The sequence below is a fragment of the Chelmon rostratus genome, chromosome 9, assembly GCF_017976325.1.
Source record: "Chelmon rostratus isolate fCheRos1 chromosome 9, fCheRos1.pri, whole genome shotgun sequence".
Classification (NCBI taxonomy): Eukaryota; Metazoa; Chordata; class Actinopteri; order Chaetodontiformes; family Chaetodontidae; genus Chelmon; species Chelmon rostratus.
The window spans coordinates 12968265-12986632 of NC_055666.1; the positions used below are offsets into that span (position 1 = coordinate 12968265).

The following is an 18368-nucleotide window of genomic DNA, read 5'->3' on the forward strand; positions in this document are numbered from 1 at the left end:
TCCAGGCTAAGATCGTGGAGTCTGAGAGGGCTCGGGCTGACGCGGAGAGGCACAACGCAACCCTGCAGAAGGAGATGGAGCAGTTCTTTGACTCCTTTGGAGAGCTCAGCAATGAGGCCAAGAAGACAGAATGCATCGTCAAGAGCTTTTGAGGACAAAAAAAAAAAAAATGTGTGTGATATGAACAGCATGTGCAAAGCCAAGGACAGAAGGCACAAGACTGACTAGTCTTTAAACTCTAGTTAGGCTCTAGTAGAGTAGTTTGTCAATATCTAAGCAGAATATTGATCGATTTAAGTGATGTACAGTTGTTTCTTCATTCAGAATCTGAGACTTGTACAAAACAATATCACTGAAAGAAAATGAATCACTGATGTCCACTTTATTAGTTACGTGAGGGCAAAATATGTTGGCCAAGTGATTATATTGTGGTCATTGCAATCACACAGGACATCTCTGAAAATAAAAAGGAGAAACAAACTGAACAGAAATGTGAGATGTACAGTGTGTACAACGGAGCTTTTTTCTTTTTAACAACATGGTAAACACACAAGATGTTCTGTAATGCTCAGTCCTTATCTCGGAGGATTTTTGGGAGTGAATTGGCCACTCCTCTGGTCTTTTAAGGCATGACTGAAAGAATAAGGTCATGGTATATAAAAGGAAAATATAGTGTACAACACGGTGCTTCAAGTCCTCAGCGACTCCATAGTGTCATATTTCTGCATGTCCATCACACTGTGCAATCAGTTCTGCAAAAAGCAGCTCCAGGGTGCATTTTTAGGTTCCCATGTCGAGGTCTGACTTCCTCCACAGACGCTGCCTATGCAACCAGGCGACTGCTGTCTTTAAGGACCATTAAAAGAGATAATGAAGGAGAGCGCTGCACAGTACATTTTGATAATACACACAAATATATGCTTACAAGGCCAAAAACAAACAAAAAACAAACATCTGCATCAAACAGGCTTTCAGAACCAAGAACATCAAGTTACTGTAAATAAAGGAACTGACCTGAACCGATTTCTCTTTATAACAAGAACAACGGTATCTTATTGGCATCTTTAATGCCTTCATGCAACTTAAACACTGTTATTTGTGTTTTACTGCCTTTACATGTGTTCTACATGATGAATTATGACCAATTTTGTTACTGTTCCAGTACGAATGGAATGGTTTAGAAAAGGAGCAGCCAATGCATTGATTTGTTGATAAAATGCTTTGACAAGAGGCTTCACTGACATCGGCCTGTGATTGTGTGCAACATTTCGCAGGAACACAAAAATAAATACATGTATCTTTTTGCCTCTCCCGAATTTACAGGTGATCTTTTTTTGATATACACATCGTTAGTCAGTACCTTATGTCAAATGGGGACGATTGCAATATGTGGTTCTACAGATATGCTGAGTTTCTTAACAAAACAAGCACACCTTACCTATTAGCAGTAAAAGAGTCTACAGCAACTATAAGTGTCAGATCATAACATCTTTACATACAGTACATCATAATCAGGAAATAAAACTAACACTGCAACCACAGCTTCCCCGAGCTGTCAGGAGGAAAAGCTCAAAATCCACATCACTCAAGCCAATTAATTAAAAAACACTGTGCGGAAAGCACCACTGTGGAGATCTGCAATACTGCAAGCTAGCTAAAGGATTGATCAAACTCTGGATGAGCGTTTGATCATCAGATGGACATCAGCTGGTCGGCACGACTGACTTATGGTAAGCTTTTGTTCATATTGGCGTAACATGCATGAGAGCAGCTGGCAGCTGTGGTCTATGTTCAGTGCGTGTCTGCTCTAATTGGATGACAATAACCTCTGGTCTCAACTAAATATTTGCTAAAAAAATAAAACTATTAAAATACAGGCGTACAGAACCAACAACAATCCCCCCCCCCACCACCTGCTCCTGATAACCTGAAAATCCATATATTATATACTTAATCAAGTTAAACAATATCCACGAGGAAGAGAAAGATAAACCTTTGACACAACAGAGAGAACAGATAGTTTTGAGCTCTGGGCAGCAGTCCAAAAACTGAAGTCTGAAGTTGTAGAGGATCACCAAGATCCAGCACATCACACACAGAAAGGAAATAGAAAAATAGACCTATTCATTGAGGTTAAAGAGGAAAGAAGAGAAATGCAGGATTAAAAAGGGATAAAAAAAAAGGACAAAAGGATACAGAAGATGGGGGGATAAGGGAGAAAAGAGATGAAAGGAAAGCGAAATTTGGATATTGTAAATTGGAACTGAGGCAAGCAGACAGGCAGACACATGGCCATGGACTGTGTTCACTGACTCTCATCCAGCGGTCCCGTCAGTGTGTCAATGCTGCTGCTGTCTGTATCCGAGGCCAAGGTTTGCTCCGTGGACATGGACGAGATGTCGTTGGCTGATGAGGACTGGGAGGCTGAACCTGACACCACATCTGATACACACACAGCGCAGAGAACGCGTAAATACAAGGTTTAGGCAGTTGCACATTTAAGAACAACATCTAGTTAGTCAGGTTAGTCAGGCTAGCTGTGCTGGCTCCTCACAGCACTGCGTTGCCCAATGTTGCAGATAATTAAAGAGAGCGGAGCATGTACGTACCTGAGCAGTCTTCTTTCATCAGTCCATTCTTATTCCTCTCTTCCCAGTCAATCACCTCTTCGTAAATGAGTTCTGGAGAAAAACAGAAAATGCTAGGTGCTGTCCATACTGAGAATGTTCAATTTTGTTTTCTGCATTGTAGATTAATACTGAAGACAGCAAAACTATGACAAATCACTATTACTTAATGTAGTAAGAAAATAAAGGGGCAAACGAAGCAAATTATGTTTTAAATTCTTCAAAGTAGCCACCTTTCGCTTTGCACACTGTTGGCATGAACTTAAATCGGGGTGGGTCATGATTTTTATAATTGTCATTAAATTATAAAAAGATGGAATAGTTTATGCAGCTATCATCTCGTCTTTGCTCTGTGGGCATGACATAATTGAGTGTCGTGTTAAGTACATCTCTCTTGTGTATGTGAGAGTGATAAGCACCTTCATCTTATCGCAACCACCAAAGGCATGCTGCAGGTGGTGAGCCATAATACTCATTCCAAACCACCTCAACTGGGTTTAGGTTGGTTGATTGTGGAGGTCAAGTTATCTGCTGCACTCAATTACACTCTTTCTTGGCCAAATAGCCCTCACATAGCTTGCAGGTCATGTTTTGGGTCATTTTCCTGTTGAAAAACAAGTGATGGTCCCACAGAGCACAAACCAGATGGGAAGACAGGTCGCTGCAGAACGCTGCTGTAACCATGCTGATTAAGTGTGCCTTTGATTTTAAATAGACTGGCAACAGTACCACCAGCAAAGCACCCCCACACCATCATCCCTCCTCGTACAAGCTTCACAGTGGGAAGCCCAGATTTCCACTGGTCTAATGTCCTCTCCTTGTGTGTCTTGGTCTTCCCCAGTAGTTTCTTTCTAGCAATTCAACCATGAAGGCCTGATTCACACACAGTCTCCTACAAACAGCTGATGACGAGATGTGTCTGTCACCTGAACTCTGTGAAGCACTGATGTGTGGCCTCTCAGGTGCCGTTAATTGGTGAGGCTGGTAACTGTAATGAACTTATCCTCTGCAGCAGAGGTAGCTCACCCGTTTCACCATAGAGTTTGACAGTTTTTGCAAGTACACTTGAAATGCATTCAAAGTTCTTGCCAACACTGCCTTGGCACAACACAACTGATGGTCTCAAGCCTGCTGAGAAGGCAAGAAATTCCACTAATTAACTTTTGATAAGGAACACCTGAAAGCCATCCTTGGTGACGACCTCATGAAGCTGATTGAGAAACGCCAACAGTGTGCAAAGCTGTCATCAAGGCAAAAGGTGCTCTGAAGAAACTTTAGTACAAAACATGTTTTGCTCTAACACTATTTTGTTTACTACATAATCCCACATGTGTTCTTTAATAGTTCATGTTTTCAGTTTTAATCTACAATGTAGAAAATGAAAGAAAAAAAAACACTGAATGAGACAGTGTGTGCAGACTTCTGACTGGTACTATATATACAATATATATAAACACATAGAAATATGGAAGAAACAGGATTCTTAACAGGGCTAGGTTTAGTTTCCTGTGATTTTCATTAAAATGTAAAGAAGGTTAAGCTGCACTGCTGGCAGGTTTCCCTAGAGGGCAGTGCATCCTACCTTTCCATTGCTCGATGGTGTGCTCTCTCTCTTCCAGCTGCTTATCTGAAATCTGGGGGGGAGGCTGAGAAACAAAGAGAAATAATTATATGAGCGAGGTCACACACCGCCACTACACTGATAACACGGGAACAGTCTCCTCACCGCGTCGGCCTCTGCAGGGTCGTACCACACGTGAATGTACGGGTGATTGAGGGCTTCTTCTACAGAGATGCGGCATTCAGGATCAATGACGAGCATTTTGGACAGCAGGTCCCGTGCTTGACCCGCTGTTATGGCAACAGAGGAAGGGCAGTTTTAATGCAGAAAAATGCCATGACATCACTTCATTTTAGCGGCCTTCATGAGAACTGATTACTTCTGCTGGGTAACGTCTCTGAGAATGTCAAGATTTGTTCTCTGGTTTCAGTGGTATGGTCTCTAACTCTAAATGCCACAGATTAGGGCAGAGAAACTTTTGACCTACATGGTGATTCTCTGAACTAGTTATGCTCAGTTTCAGCTTCTGCATCCCTGCCGTTTTGTTTGCAAATGTCTCATTGCATCAATATACTGCAGACAAATGCCTCACTAAAATATAAACACTGTATCAGTGTCCTCATAAGAGATTTAAAAACCATGAAATCTCCTCAAATAGCCATGCTACGAAACTGAACAAATATGCATTGAAGTGAAGTTAAACAAGTGTATTTTAGTGTCAAAAAGTTTTACTCTTCAGCTTGTCATGTTCTGAGTCAGAAGGAAAGGCCCAGTCCGGGAAAAGCTCGGCAAAACTGACTCCAGGATACTGCGGCTTGTTCATCACATAATTCCTGACGGTCTCCATCAGACGGTTCATAAACTCCAGGCTGGGCGTGCCCAGAACCTCAATCACCTTATTCCACTGGTCAATGTCTGAACAACACGCTTGTTATGGAAAAGTCAGACGATTTACGGGCATGTGCATATGTCAGCAAATGAGAGAAAGATTTGATCAGGCATGGAATCAGGAAATAAGTGTATGAAATTGATGCACTTTGCATACCATGCATAAATAGAATAAAGAGTCTACTGTTAGGCTAGTCATACTAACATGCTCACAATGCTAGCATGCTGATGACGCAGGTATAATATTTACCATTTTCATCATCTTAGTTTAGCATGCTAGCATGCTAACATTTGCTAATGTGTACAAAACAAAGTACAACTGAGGATGATGAGAATATCATTAGCAAGGTATTTCATCATAAACTGAAGTATTGCACAAACTGAAACCTGACAACGGTGCTAAACAAAAAGTCAGAGGATTACTGAAGTTATTCGTTTCATCCTGAGTGAATGTGTGTATTAAACTTCATAACAATCTATCCATCAGTTATTAAGACATTTCAATAAAAACAATTAACATCAACTTGAAGGTGGCAGTGGAGGAACAGTCAGGGGATCAGCAGAGTCAGCACTGCAGGATTCATCATCTGGGAATTACGGATGTATGTTTTGCCATTCCATCCACAGTAGATGTTGAGATATTTCAGGCTGGACCGAAGTGGTGGACCGACAGACAGACCAACACTGCCATCCCTTGAATCACGCCACTAGCATGGCTAAAAATACAGATGTGCACATTCTGTGGGCCTGCTGACTTACAATTGCAGTAGAAGGATATTAGAAAGAATAAAGCAATCTATCCTAGGATCACAGTGCACCCTGCATCCATCCTCAGCTCCGCAGGTGCAAATGGACAGTGTCATTGACAGCAGCTGGTGAGTGAAGAGGTGACTAAACCCATTAGAAACGGAGAAATGGCCAATATAAATGCAAATGAATTGAACCGCTTCAATTTGATTCCCTCTATCAATTAAGGGCATGTTATCTGAAAAACAACTCCACAGATTAATAATCATTGAAGAGGACAGGAAACACATGAAGCTCTCTGTTTAAATCGAGAAAATGTCTTGACAGACAAGTGTGCTAGGAACACTAAGACAAGACAATTGGCAAGATGAATAGGATAGTTTGTGCTTAATGGAGGTGGATGGAGGGTGAAAGATGAAAGAAGGGGGACCACGAGTGGTACAGGGACAGTGAAAGCGGTAAAGGATACGGTCGGTGCCCTGGAAGATGACGCTGCCCTTTACCATCTCTCCCATGATGCACCCCACTGACCAGATGTCCACTGGGAACAGAGCACACACACAGAAAAGATATCAAATAATGATGACACAGAATCACAAAACCACACACTATAATGCACACTACATACAGAGTAAAACAACATGTGAAGCAGAGATGAACCACACGCTCCATGGTTAAAATCTGAATGATAAACAGTAAAATGCAGAGCACGAGCCCTTGTTATTTTGGTCCATCCTCTAGCTGTGGCCCGATGCTTTCATCATATTCATCTTCAGGCTGGCTTTCTTTTCCCTCTCTCTCTCTGGCTTGGGAAGCAGCCGCAGCCTTCCAGGCCTTTCTCCTCGCCTCTGCAGCTCTGCTTATCAGTTTACACAGCTGTTGCTCTCTTCATCGCTTTCCCCGTGTGCGCGCTTAGCAGAGTAGGATGTAGTTTGTCTCCCGCTCGCTCTCTGAGTCGGCTGTTTGCTTTAGAGCGTGTATATGTGGCAAACAGCTATTAACTCCTCTCTTGCCCTGCTTTCAGTTTCACTGAAACTGAAAGCTCTCTACGCTCTGATAACACCTCCAGATCACACAGACCACTTTAGGTCCAGTCTACAAACACAATGCATAAATCATAAATTCAAAAAACAGGCAACGCTATTCGTTGTGACTGCTTTAACAGGGCAGATACACTCTTGGCCGGGCAAAAGGACTTTCCTGTTAGGCCAGGCCACACATGAGTCTTTTGACTGCTTCCTGTTTGTAATCCTACTTCTATGTGATGTCTCATGCATCACCATAAAGTTAAGTCTAGAACATGAACAGCTTTACAGAGTTTTATAGACAAATGACTCATTGTAAACATGTGCTGATTTATAGCACAAAACGGCAGCTTTATGCATCTCTTCAGCTAAGATTTCAACCCAGAGAATGGAATGAATGAATGAATGAATGGACTTTTTGTAGATGCTTGTGGCAGTGAAATAACTGTAAATGTCTTAATCAATTTCTTACCACTGGGGCATGTTGTATGAACCAAACTAACAATCAATGATTTAAGAACATAATCTAAGGCCCCCTGAGGGAGACAAACAAGAAAGGATACAGAGGATTTTGTGAGACATAATTTCAGCCATTTACCACAGTACGGTAAGGACATTTATCATCCTATCAATAACCAAAATTAAATATAGCTGCAAGCAACACTGACTGTGTGCAACAGCTTTTAAAGCATAAGAGTCACTGTGTGTGCTGTCAAGGTTGGTTGCTGTAGGTCTTGTGGTTTCTGAGACCCAGACACTTTTAGCTGATAGTAATAATAATGATAACAATCCGACTGATACTGGATCAAAGACGTGCGACTGTGCATTTCAGGCATTTTTTTTATGAGTTGTTATCTTTAACAGCTGGCGCTATCTGTTTGGATGTGATGTGCTTCTTTGTTTACTCAAATGCTGCTATGTCTGTTAGCCAAACTATGTAATGATGACACTGTTTCTTAATAACCTCATGCTTTGTTCTGTGATATCATTTTATGTAGGTAAGATAGTCAATACTGATGGCTCTCTGTTATAATGCATGAGGTTCCACAGTGAATGACAGCTTCTTTTATTGTCTTTAATGGAGCATTGGACAGCCAAAAATAACGACAGGGTCAGATGGTCACAACATATTTAGAGCAGTGTTGTGTGACAATGTGGTCATACAACAGTGGAGCTTTACTCCTTCATCCATCCCCCTCAGTTCATGCCAAAATTGTTGTTTTAAAAGGCTGGTGCTTGGCTGTCCTTACCATTCTCCTTATACTTCATGCCCAGTATGACCTCTGGGGCGCGGTAGTATCTGGTGACCACGTAGGGGGTCATCATGAAGTTAGTGCAGGCCGTCCTCGCCAGGCCAAAATCCAAGATCTTTAGAGTGCAATCAGACTTCACCACAATGTTACTGGGCTTCAGGTCCTGAGGGGAGAGAAACGCTATAAATCTACAGAAACACACACACTCAAAAGCCCAAATGTTCTAATGTCACTTTTCATGTGGTGATAAATATTTAGGAGTGAATTCTTGATCAATTAATTAATGAGCAAATTAACACCAGCTATCACCATCCAGTGGTTTATCACCTGGCTAGGACACTGTTTTTCAACCTGATACTGAGTTACTCTTTACACTGCTCATATCACACTTCTTCCTTGTCCTGTTACCCTGTGGATGATGCCAGCAGAGTGCAGGTGCCTGATGCCACAGAGGATCTGGTAGAGCAGATAGGACATCCTCTCGTGGTCCAGGTCCATGTGGATCACCTGGCATAGGCTGGCATCCATCAACTCCATCACCAGATACCTAAAGGACGAGGGAGGAAAGAAAAGAAGTAAAGTGCGACAAATGGCACAAAGAAGATGTTGGAAGGGTTGTAAAGGAGCAGTGACAAACAAAAATAAGTAATCACAGAAAAGAGAGCATATAAAGCAAGAGAGTACAATAGAAGAGGTTGACAGGTACAGTAAATAAGGGATGCTGGTTTAATGAAAGGAGGCACACAAAGAAAACGCCTCAACTAAAATCTCTGACTCCTACAGAGAGCACAAGAGTAGATTGCTGCAGCCAAAAAACACTCCACTGCCACTCACAGGTCCTGGAATTCCTCCAGGGACTTCTGAGGCGTGAAGACATTGATCAGACGGATGATCTGCAAGCAGAGAGACAGGCCATTAGTCCACTCTGTTACTCTCCCATCTACTGCATCCACTTCAGTGTGGAGAGCTAGCCAACTGGGGGCAGAGCACTAAGTAGGGTTTGTCTTGATTCTCTCACTCTGAGCAAGAAATTACATTCAGCGAGCTGACCCTCTCCTTTTCCTCAAGTCTGTATTTATTTCAATATTTTTTTATCTCAGACAATTAAAGTCTGTGCTTTGGCTGCCAGTCATATTGCAGCGAAATGAAAGAGGGAGGTAGGACATTTTTAACTCTTATGAAACACTCTTATGAAAACAATACATGAGAAGACGAGAGTATAGAAGCTACAGTAGGTTTGAATTTGACAGCAGTTTTGAACTGCCCTGCTCAGTTTATAGAATGAAAAATGGTTTATTGTGTTAGAATACTTCATGTATCTGTATCAGACACATATTTCAGAAGGTCGGAAAAAGAGCTGATATTAAAAGATAGTTTTCAAGTCTGTCTAAAAACAACAGTCGAGCATCCATATGAACATTGAAACTCTTCCTGCTCATACCGTCATTCAGTGCGCCCTTCTTAATGCGCTTCCAATAGGCTACAACTCCTATATAAGACCCCGTGGTGTGTAAAATATATTATGAATATATTTATTCCGAATACTATATATTCTGGTTAACATGATTGATTCAATCAAATGAAGTGGGTATCTTCCAAAGTTACAGTGTTATTAGTACAATAATCCCTCTTTGTGTCACCGTCCCTCCACTGCAGCTCAGCACAGCGACGCTGTCTGAGGAAACACAAAGAATGGGAATGAGATTATGAACTGAAACTAGAGTTACTCTGGGTGACACCCACTTGATTTGTGTAACTGACACTGCTGTAGTCTTGGTTATATTTTTGCACAGAACGAGGATGGTGAAATTTGTCTCCATCCCTTACATTGGAATCACATTAATCAAGGATCTCTTAACGGACACGTGATTAGACCAAGCTTCATTCTACATTTGTGCACCTGACTAGTGTCTTCAATTCAGTGTGAGCCTATCCTTTAAATAGAAGTCTTACATTTTTGTGGTTGACACATTTGAGCAGCACCAGCTCCCTGTAGGCACGCTTAGCATGGGTCTGGTTCTGGAAGGGCCGACACAGCTTCTTCACTGCCACCGGTATACCAAGGACTGTATCTAGAGCGGAGCTAGTCATACATGGCATGGAGGAGAGAACAGACAGGTTATCAAGAAAAAAAAAATTAATGCATCCTGCTGAGCAAAGCTGTCATCTGACTCACCATTAACTTGATGGTAACTCATTTTACCTTTTCAAAAAAGGTAAAAGAGATGCTAGAAATTTCATGTACTAGACAAACAGACTGATATTGGCCATAATAGGCCTTTTTCAAAGGAGACACGACCTGTCAAAAAAAGATATAAGTGACCAGTAAGCCATGACAGTGTTTATTATCATACAGTTTAAAGGATAACTTTCTTTTTTTACAACCTGGACCTTATTTGTAGCATTAAATACGCCCATTTACTCACCCAGACAACTTTGGTGGCATTTGGAGTCGTTTTGAAGAAGTAAGCTCCAGAGGAGCGGTGCGTATATCCGTATAATGCGAGTTATTGGGGCATCCATGCGCAGCCTCTATATAACGCATAATCTGCGGCGAAACTCGTTCATATTCCAATATTTTGTTATGATATGCTGGTGCTATTCCCCTCTGAGCCCGTGGTGGCATGTTATCAACATCCGACGTCTCTAGACAACTACCTCTGACGTGGATGATGTCATTACCGAACGCCGGCTGACTCTGTGGTGGTCGGCTACAAATACGCAATAACGAACCATAGCTGTGCCAAAGTACAGCTAAACTAGCCGACCGCCGGCTCAGAGGGGAATAGCACCAGCATATCATAACAAAATATTGAAATATGAACGAGTTTCGCCGCAGATTATGCGTTTATAGAGGCTACGCATGGATGCCCCGAGTACTCGCATTATACGGATATACGCGCCGCTCCTCTGGGGCTAATTTCTTCAAAACGACTCCAAATGCCACCAAAGTTGTCTGGGTGAGTAAATGGGTCCAGGTTGTAAAAAACGAAAGTTATCCTTTAGTTATTGAAACTGGCCTGCTATGGCCCACCATTAGCTGGGTACCAGTTGACAACACTCATGCAACATGAGATGTTTATGTAATCAGAAGGAACTCCGAACATCAATAACACCCTAGGCTGGTGACACAATTGGCAACGCGCTCATAAAAAGTGCAGCCTCTCACCAGACGATGCCCTGGGCCCCAGAGCCGATGGCGCGGAGCTGCTGGTAGCGCTTGAGTACAGTGAAGGTGGAGTCTCCCACCTGAACACTGTAGAACTGGCCCTCCGCCTCACTCATCCTGCTGAACAGTCAGGACCACCGGCACTGTCTGCAGGGGGCGTAAAAAAGAAACAGATAAACACCTAAACAGCATGACTGAGGGCCATGCCAGGCACTTCAGCTGCATGCAAAATCTCCTACCTCCAAATGATACAGCGCATTAATAATCTTACATCAGTGGGATGAGGTTATTGCACTAAAAGAATTTGAAACTTTTTTTTTCAGTCCACTGAATCACTCAAATGATCCACAGTGAATGGCAGGGCCTAATATGGTTCCATCTGTCAGTCCCTGGCATCATTCCCTTCATTTTCAGCCCATTTAAAGCCAAGCAATCTATCACCACTTTGTTCATCTGACACAGGTAACAGTGGGTTGGAGCTGAACTGAAGCCGAGGCTGTAAATGTTTTGGTGTGTGTGTGTGTGTGTGTGTAGTGGAGAACAGAGGCAGCTGACAGCTTGGAGTTCCTGAGGCTCTTACTGCCATCTCTAAACTCATGCTGACACACTCATGCTCAGTAAACACACACACAACACAACGACACGCACACACAACACGCTGGCAGCATTCAGCTTGAACATGTTCATTATTCTCTGATCTGCATCCAGCTTCACAACAAGCATGTGTGCAGCAATCAGCATAGGATGAGGACACGGTAACTAATACATGTTAAAAGTTGATAACACATGATGTGAAAAAATATGTCAGCGTGAGCATTGATTCCTCAGGCAGGAAGTGGAGGAGGAGTATTATTCTTGGCCAGGGTTTGTGTGTGCGTGTGTGTGTGGGCGAGGACACACAATTATGTAGCTATGCAACAGCAAGTGGCCACGGCTGTTTGTAATTCCTTTAGAAAACAGCCACAGGTTAAATGGTGTCTAATATTTCAGCCTTTTCCGTCTGACAAGCAACGAGGACATGAGCGCTCGCTGCTTCTCATGACCAGAAAGACAAAGTGCTAAAAAGACATAAATAGCAGGTCAGAGGTTATAAGAATAATATTAATATCTCTTTTTAAATAGCACCTTTCAGACAAGAACTGCAACTTAAAGTGCTTTACAACAAAAAAATCACATGCACCAAGTGCTTCCGTGGAAAAAGAAAAAACACAGTGACAATAAAACAGGGATAGGAAATTAATGCATGGATGGAGAATAAAACCCACTTGATAATAATAATAAAAATAGATCAAACTAAGGATGAAAATAGAAGCATCAAAGGTCTCCAAACTCTCTTATTCCTTTAACCCAATGCCAGTCAGCAATTTCAGGCTTAATAGGTGAGATCTCGAGAGGTATTTCACCTTACGTACCCACTCGACCAACTAGCACCTCTGAAGCAAACAAGCAGAACAGAGTCTCCCGGATTCAAGATGATCGCATTAGAGCTTAACTAACATTTCAAGCTACTTGAATTGTAAAGCTACTCAGTCTCAGGGTTGACACTGTGACAGCATTAAAAAGAAGCGCAGTGAGTGAGCAGTGAGCCTCATCAGTAAGTAGAGGAGGACCAACTGCCAGCTGATGGACTTAACTGGACAAAACAATAAGAAAAAATAATTTCTGAAGTTTGTTTCTCACTAAAAAAGAAAATCTTAACAGAAAAAGGCTTCCTTAACCTGAAAATGAAAAAAAATTATGTTTCGAATATACACAAGGTAGATTATTACCAAATCAACTGATAACAACAATGATAATCATTAGTAGTAGTATAATTAAGGTTGGCAACTGAAGAAATAAATCTTGATAACTTTTAAGTTCATACTTTAAGCTTTTAAGCAAATTAGAAATGAACAAATGTCAATAAACGAATTGTTGCAGCCCTCGCTATTGTTATTTTTTTATACATGTATCAGTGTTGGCAAAAACTTCTCAGGTAATATGACAGCAAACTCTGAACATTTCACGGTAAAATTAGCCTTAAATGTCTAGGGATTTCGTAGTAATGTGATAGAAATCATAAGTATACTGTATAGTTTTAATTTCAAAATATAAATTGTTTTAGACAATATATTAAAAAAATGCTATATAAAACTAAATGGCAAAAACACAAAATAAAAAGCTGTTGGAATAATATATCATCATAATAATAAAAGTTCAATAATGTTTATCATGGAGCTGTGAAGTTTGTCACCACCTATAAAAATGGCTGAACTTCTCGTGGCCTTATATCAACACTTATTGGAACAGCAGTGATTTTTTTTTGTTATTTTATGCATCTCGCTGAAGTATTTCCCCCCGTGTTTAACGTATGCCTTCATTTGATTGTGTTATCTAATCCCACAGAGTCTCTGCTTGTCATCTTGGCTTTTTGTTTACTTCCTGTGTTGGTTTGTTCTGAATTGTTAGCTTCTGTTATGAGCCTGGGTTTTTAATTTCTCTTGAACATGCCATCTTGTCTCTTTCCAAACACTTTGGAAACTGCGGCCAAAAATATGCCTTCAGATGTAGTAGGTGTGGGTCTGCAAGCACACCATTACTCAGATGAAAAATGAATCCTCATCACTATCTACTTTCTTCCTCTGCCTCCCCGGCTTTTTCTCCTCCTTCTCACATGCATGTCCAGCTGGCTCTCTCACTACACCCAAGGGGAGAGAGCAGCAAAGACCCTGACTTCCTCCATCCTTCTCTCACTCTTTCCATTTTCCTTGGCTTTATCTCCCTTTGTTGTTATTTTATGCCCCTGACATTATCTCACTCCTCTGCCCTTTTCTGTTTTTCTTCTATCTTCCCTGTGGCCTCCTCAGATATCCTCACTGAGTGACTAAAAGGTACTGACAGATTTTTGATGAACACTCTGGTTCTGACATGCAAGCAGCGCTTTTACCACTTGATTACACACTGGTTTAAAATGCACTTGCAGAAAAATCGACATGCTAAAGCCTTGGCTGCGCTCGATTAGAATAACATTTAGGATTCTCTTGCAGGCAGCATGGATTCTACATGAACAATTGTGCAGCTATTATCTTGCAAAACATTTTCCTCTAGGTGAAATACACAATGCTACTTTAGCTTGGAAGCTGCATTGACTAACACATTTTCTCCGGTATCTCTTTAACTCAACATGTGGTGCACTGATTTACAACGCTCACATCAAACTGAAGAACACTATAAAGGGGCCATTAATCATAACCAAAACCCATTTCAGCTGCGGCAGGCCAACGTTTATACAAGCTTTCACTTTCTGCCAAGCTCGGCACAGCTATAGGCTAAATGTACAGTTGACTCAGCACAGATACACAGACACTGACAGGCAACAACTGAAGTGAGGTGTAAACTGTATGTAAACTCTAGAAAAAGCGAGAGAGACGCCAGCAGGCACCTGTTACAGTTCTGGCCAGCAGGCATTGAGGGATTTGATTTGGGCAGCTGCTACTGATTATGTTCATTGTCAATTAATCTGGCCATTCCTTTCTGTATTAATAGATTATTTGTTTGGTCTATAAAATGATGGTGAAAAATGTCGATCTGTGTTTCCCAAAGCCCACGATGACGTCCTCAAATGTCTCATTTTGTCCACGAGCCACAGACATTCAGTTTACTGTCATGGAGGAGTAAAGAAACCAGAGAATATCCACATTTAAGAAGCTGGAATCAGAGAATCTTTACTTTTTTTCTGTTAATCGATTATCAAAATAGTTAGTGATTCATTTAATCGATTAATTATTGCAGCTCTGGATTCCTCTCCAAGCAGATGAATGTTAATGCCTCCAAAGGAAAATCAGGGCATCGCAGGCAGGTTACAAGTGCGGCACATCAAAGCCTAATGGACATAAAGACAGATGGAATAAACAAGCTTAACTGCTTATTCCACCACTGACATATTGAGTAAAGATGTGATCATATCATTGATTATATTGGAACAATCATACAATGACCTCAGCAATGACAGTAGCAAGATACAACTAACTCTACAATAATTTTCAGTTGCGGAGGAAATCACACCCATGCAATAGCAAAATGCCACAAAAAAGCAGATATCAACCAGAGGGCTGACAATTACCTGTGTAATAAGGGTGATTTTGGCTTCAATAATGAATTAAACTTATCCAGTCACAATATTAACTCACAGCAAAACTGGCTGGTAAACTGCCAGTTACGGTGGTCCACACTGGCTGATCGCAGACGTTTCTTCAGAGAATGCTGTAATTAGCTGGTGTCTGCTTCCCAAACATCATTAAGGCTGCATGCAAGAGCGCTTTCACTGCAAAGACAGCCTGCCAGTAAAATGTAACAGTGTTTTCTATGTGGGAATCATTTAGCTGGTTGCTTTCTCTTTGGGAACATTATTGATCCAGTTTTGTTTATATTTTGCTAGAGACACAGACTGATTATTTGATGGGAAGAAAAACTTAGTTTTTGTTATTAAAAGATTAAGTTTAATTTATATGATTAAACAGTATGATGTTTAAGAGCAAATAGTTAGTATATTATATATATATATATATATATATATATATATATATATATATATATATATATATATATATATATATATATACATATATAGTTCCTGAAGATGGATAATCCAATATAACGTAACATTCGACTCAAGTCAGTTTTATTCATAGAGCCCAAAATTAATTGTATTTGTTTGGCAGGCTTTTGTCCAAAGTGGATTATATTTCTCATACACACATAGATCTGGGGCAGTTTGGGGGTCAGCATCTTGCTTAAGGACACTTCATCACAGGGACAATTGGAGTTCGGGACCTACCAAATCTATAATTAAGCACCGACCTGTTCTCTTCCTTATGAGCCATTGTTATAAAGGCATGCTATTTGGTTAATTTCAAAATTTCTGCCGAGGAGTCGATAAGAGAGATGACCTTCGTGCAAACATCACCATCCACAACCAGAGCTCATCATGACTACTGTCCAGTTCAGTCCAGCCCAGCCTTGGGGTCTGACATGGCCTTGGCTCTCAGTTGGCAGCTGGATGGGAGTCAGTGAGCTGGCTATGATATCAGATTAGCATGGCCCACAGGCTCAGCATCTCATTCTGATGTAGCAGACTTACAAAACACACAGGGGCGGGTAAAACTACATGTAGGCTGCTGCTGCTGTGCTGGTGATGGCTGCTGAGACCAGTCTCTTGAAGGGGATGTTGGACGCTAAAGGTGTGCCCATGGGAAAAGACAGCAGGACCACATTTGTTGCTCTGTCTTGCAGCATTTCTTCTCTTGGTTTCCTCTCACGTGTCTGCTGTGGTGTGTAGATATATGTGTGACCCCCCCTGAACTGCTGGCTCAAACAACCCAACCTGCCCACGCTGTGACATGCTTCAGACTTCAGACTAATCCATCTACATCCTGATTTGCTGGCAAGCTGAATCTCGCCTCTGACATACCATGCCAAATAAACTTGATGGAGGTGAAATATGGCACGAGGGTGAGCTTTCATCACGTCTCCACCTGTTTTCGTAGGGGGTTTAACACACACAAATGTCATTCATTTGGCTGTGGTTACATCAGCGTAGGTTATGGACAAGCTCTGTACTCTGGCAACCCTGTAACACAACACAGACGGAAAACTGAGATTTTTAATCGTTTTCGCTTCCAGGACGCCCACTCTAAAACACTCTCTCACACACACACACACACGCGCGCGCGCGCGCGCGGAGGTATGAAGTCACCCATGTAACGTTATGACACACCGCGGCCGCAGCGCCGCTGCCACTTGGAGGTTTAACAGTCAGAAATCATCGGTTCACACAGCCTAAGTCACACTAACATAAACGCCAGTTAAATCCAGGTCTCCTTCGATAGGTTACGGAGTTATCCAGGCCCACACTCGGCGTATTTCCACTTCTGTCGGCAGCAATGCGGTAGTCAGGCCGGGGCTGAACTGGAAGCTCTGACGGACCAACGGACGGTAGAGGAGGCGGCGGCGGCAGCGAGACCTACCTTCTCCCTTCGCCGCTCCCAGGGCACTCCCATGCATCGAAAACAAAGATGAAGCCCACTCTCCGTCTTTCAGGCACAAGCCAGACTTGGAAAAGTTGAGGAGAACGCGCTGTCACGACAGACAGACCTCCCTCCAGTTCCTAGCTAACTCCAGCGGCAGCACGGAGGAACGGGTGCGGAGGAAGGGGACGCCACAACAAGCAGAGAGCGAGCATGTGATGACGTCATCACGCACGGTTTACGTGTGCGCAAACTTTTTTTTCCCTTCAAAAAAACTGTGGAGAAAAAAAATCTTGTGCGCGTTATTGATTAAAATATATAATAATAATAATAATAATAATAATAATAATAATAATAATAATAATAATAATAATAATAATAATAATAATAATATATTATTTTCTGAAGTAAGTGCACGTCACTCAATCCCCCAAAGTCCCGCATTCAAAATACTGTAAGTCTACTCATAGTAATAAAGGTAAAAGTGGAATGACCCCTGAACATGACATAGTATTGCATTATTGTTACTGATGCATCAACGTGTAAATCATATTTTACTGTTATAGCTGGTAGAAGAGTTGCTAATTTTATCTTTCTGCCTAATTCTAATTTTTGTAATATTTATATATTTATATTTTTTATTTTTGTGTGTAAAATTTGATTCTGCAAAGTTTATTCTGTAGCATAAACCTGAAGTACTCCCCAAGTAAAGTACAGGTACCTCAACATTGTACTTAAGTACTGTACTTATACAAGCACTTACAGTAGTTACATTTCGCCCCTGTCGAGGAAGCACAATTATGGAATAGTGAGGGGATGGTAAAATATACACATTTTTATTATGTTGTGGATTTTAAATATTTTTGGCTCCATTACTGTCATGTCTGTCTACAACATATCTTACCTATGCATCCATGGACTCAAACCACTTCATACATCTCACAAAGATAATACATTACAAGCACAAACTGGGACTAGACTGAATTAATGGCCATGCAGCCTCGTACCACCTCTTGTAATACAGTATACTATACAGCATCAAGTATACATAGTCTGATAAAAATTTGATTTTAATCAGGAAGGAGATATAAAA

At 41.4% G+C, this 18368-nt stretch overlaps 1 protein-coding gene across 1 annotated transcript; it reads right to left on the reverse strand.

Moving 5' to 3' along the window:
* Positions 1-367: 367 nt before the first annotated feature.
* mapk9 (mitogen-activated protein kinase 9) lies at positions 368-17465 on the reverse strand. Its single transcript, XM_041944691.1, has 12 exons — positions 17276-17465; positions 11271-11417; positions 10055-10184; positions 8936-8994; positions 8510-8648; positions 8099-8264; positions 6293-6364; positions 4921-5103; positions 4354-4478; positions 4210-4273; positions 2610-2681; positions 368-2442 (listed from the first exon to the last, which is right to left on the reverse strand). The coding sequence occupies exons 2-12, from the start codon at positions 11384-11386 to the stop codon at positions 2306-2308; spliced, it is 1263 nt and encodes a 420-aa protein (XP_041800625.1). The 5' UTR covers positions 11387-11417; positions 17276-17465; the 3' UTR covers positions 368-2305.
* Between the last annotated feature and the right edge of the window lie 903 nt (positions 17466-18368).

Excerpts from the sequence above, each read along its gene's own strand:
- mapk9 (XM_041944691.1), bottom strand. The coding sequence starts at position 11,386 with ATGAGTGAGGCGGAGGGCCAGTTCTACAGTGTTCAGGTGGGAGACTCC. Across the intron at positions 10,185-11,270 it reads GGGGCCCAGGGCATCGTCTG|CTCCGCTCTAGATACAGTCC; the intron begins GTGAGAGGCTGC and ends ATGTATGACTAG. Across the intron at positions 4,274-4,353 it reads ACCCTGCAGAGGCCGACGCG|CCTCCCCCCCAGATTTCAGA; the intron begins GTGAGGAGACTG and ends TTTGTTTCTCAG.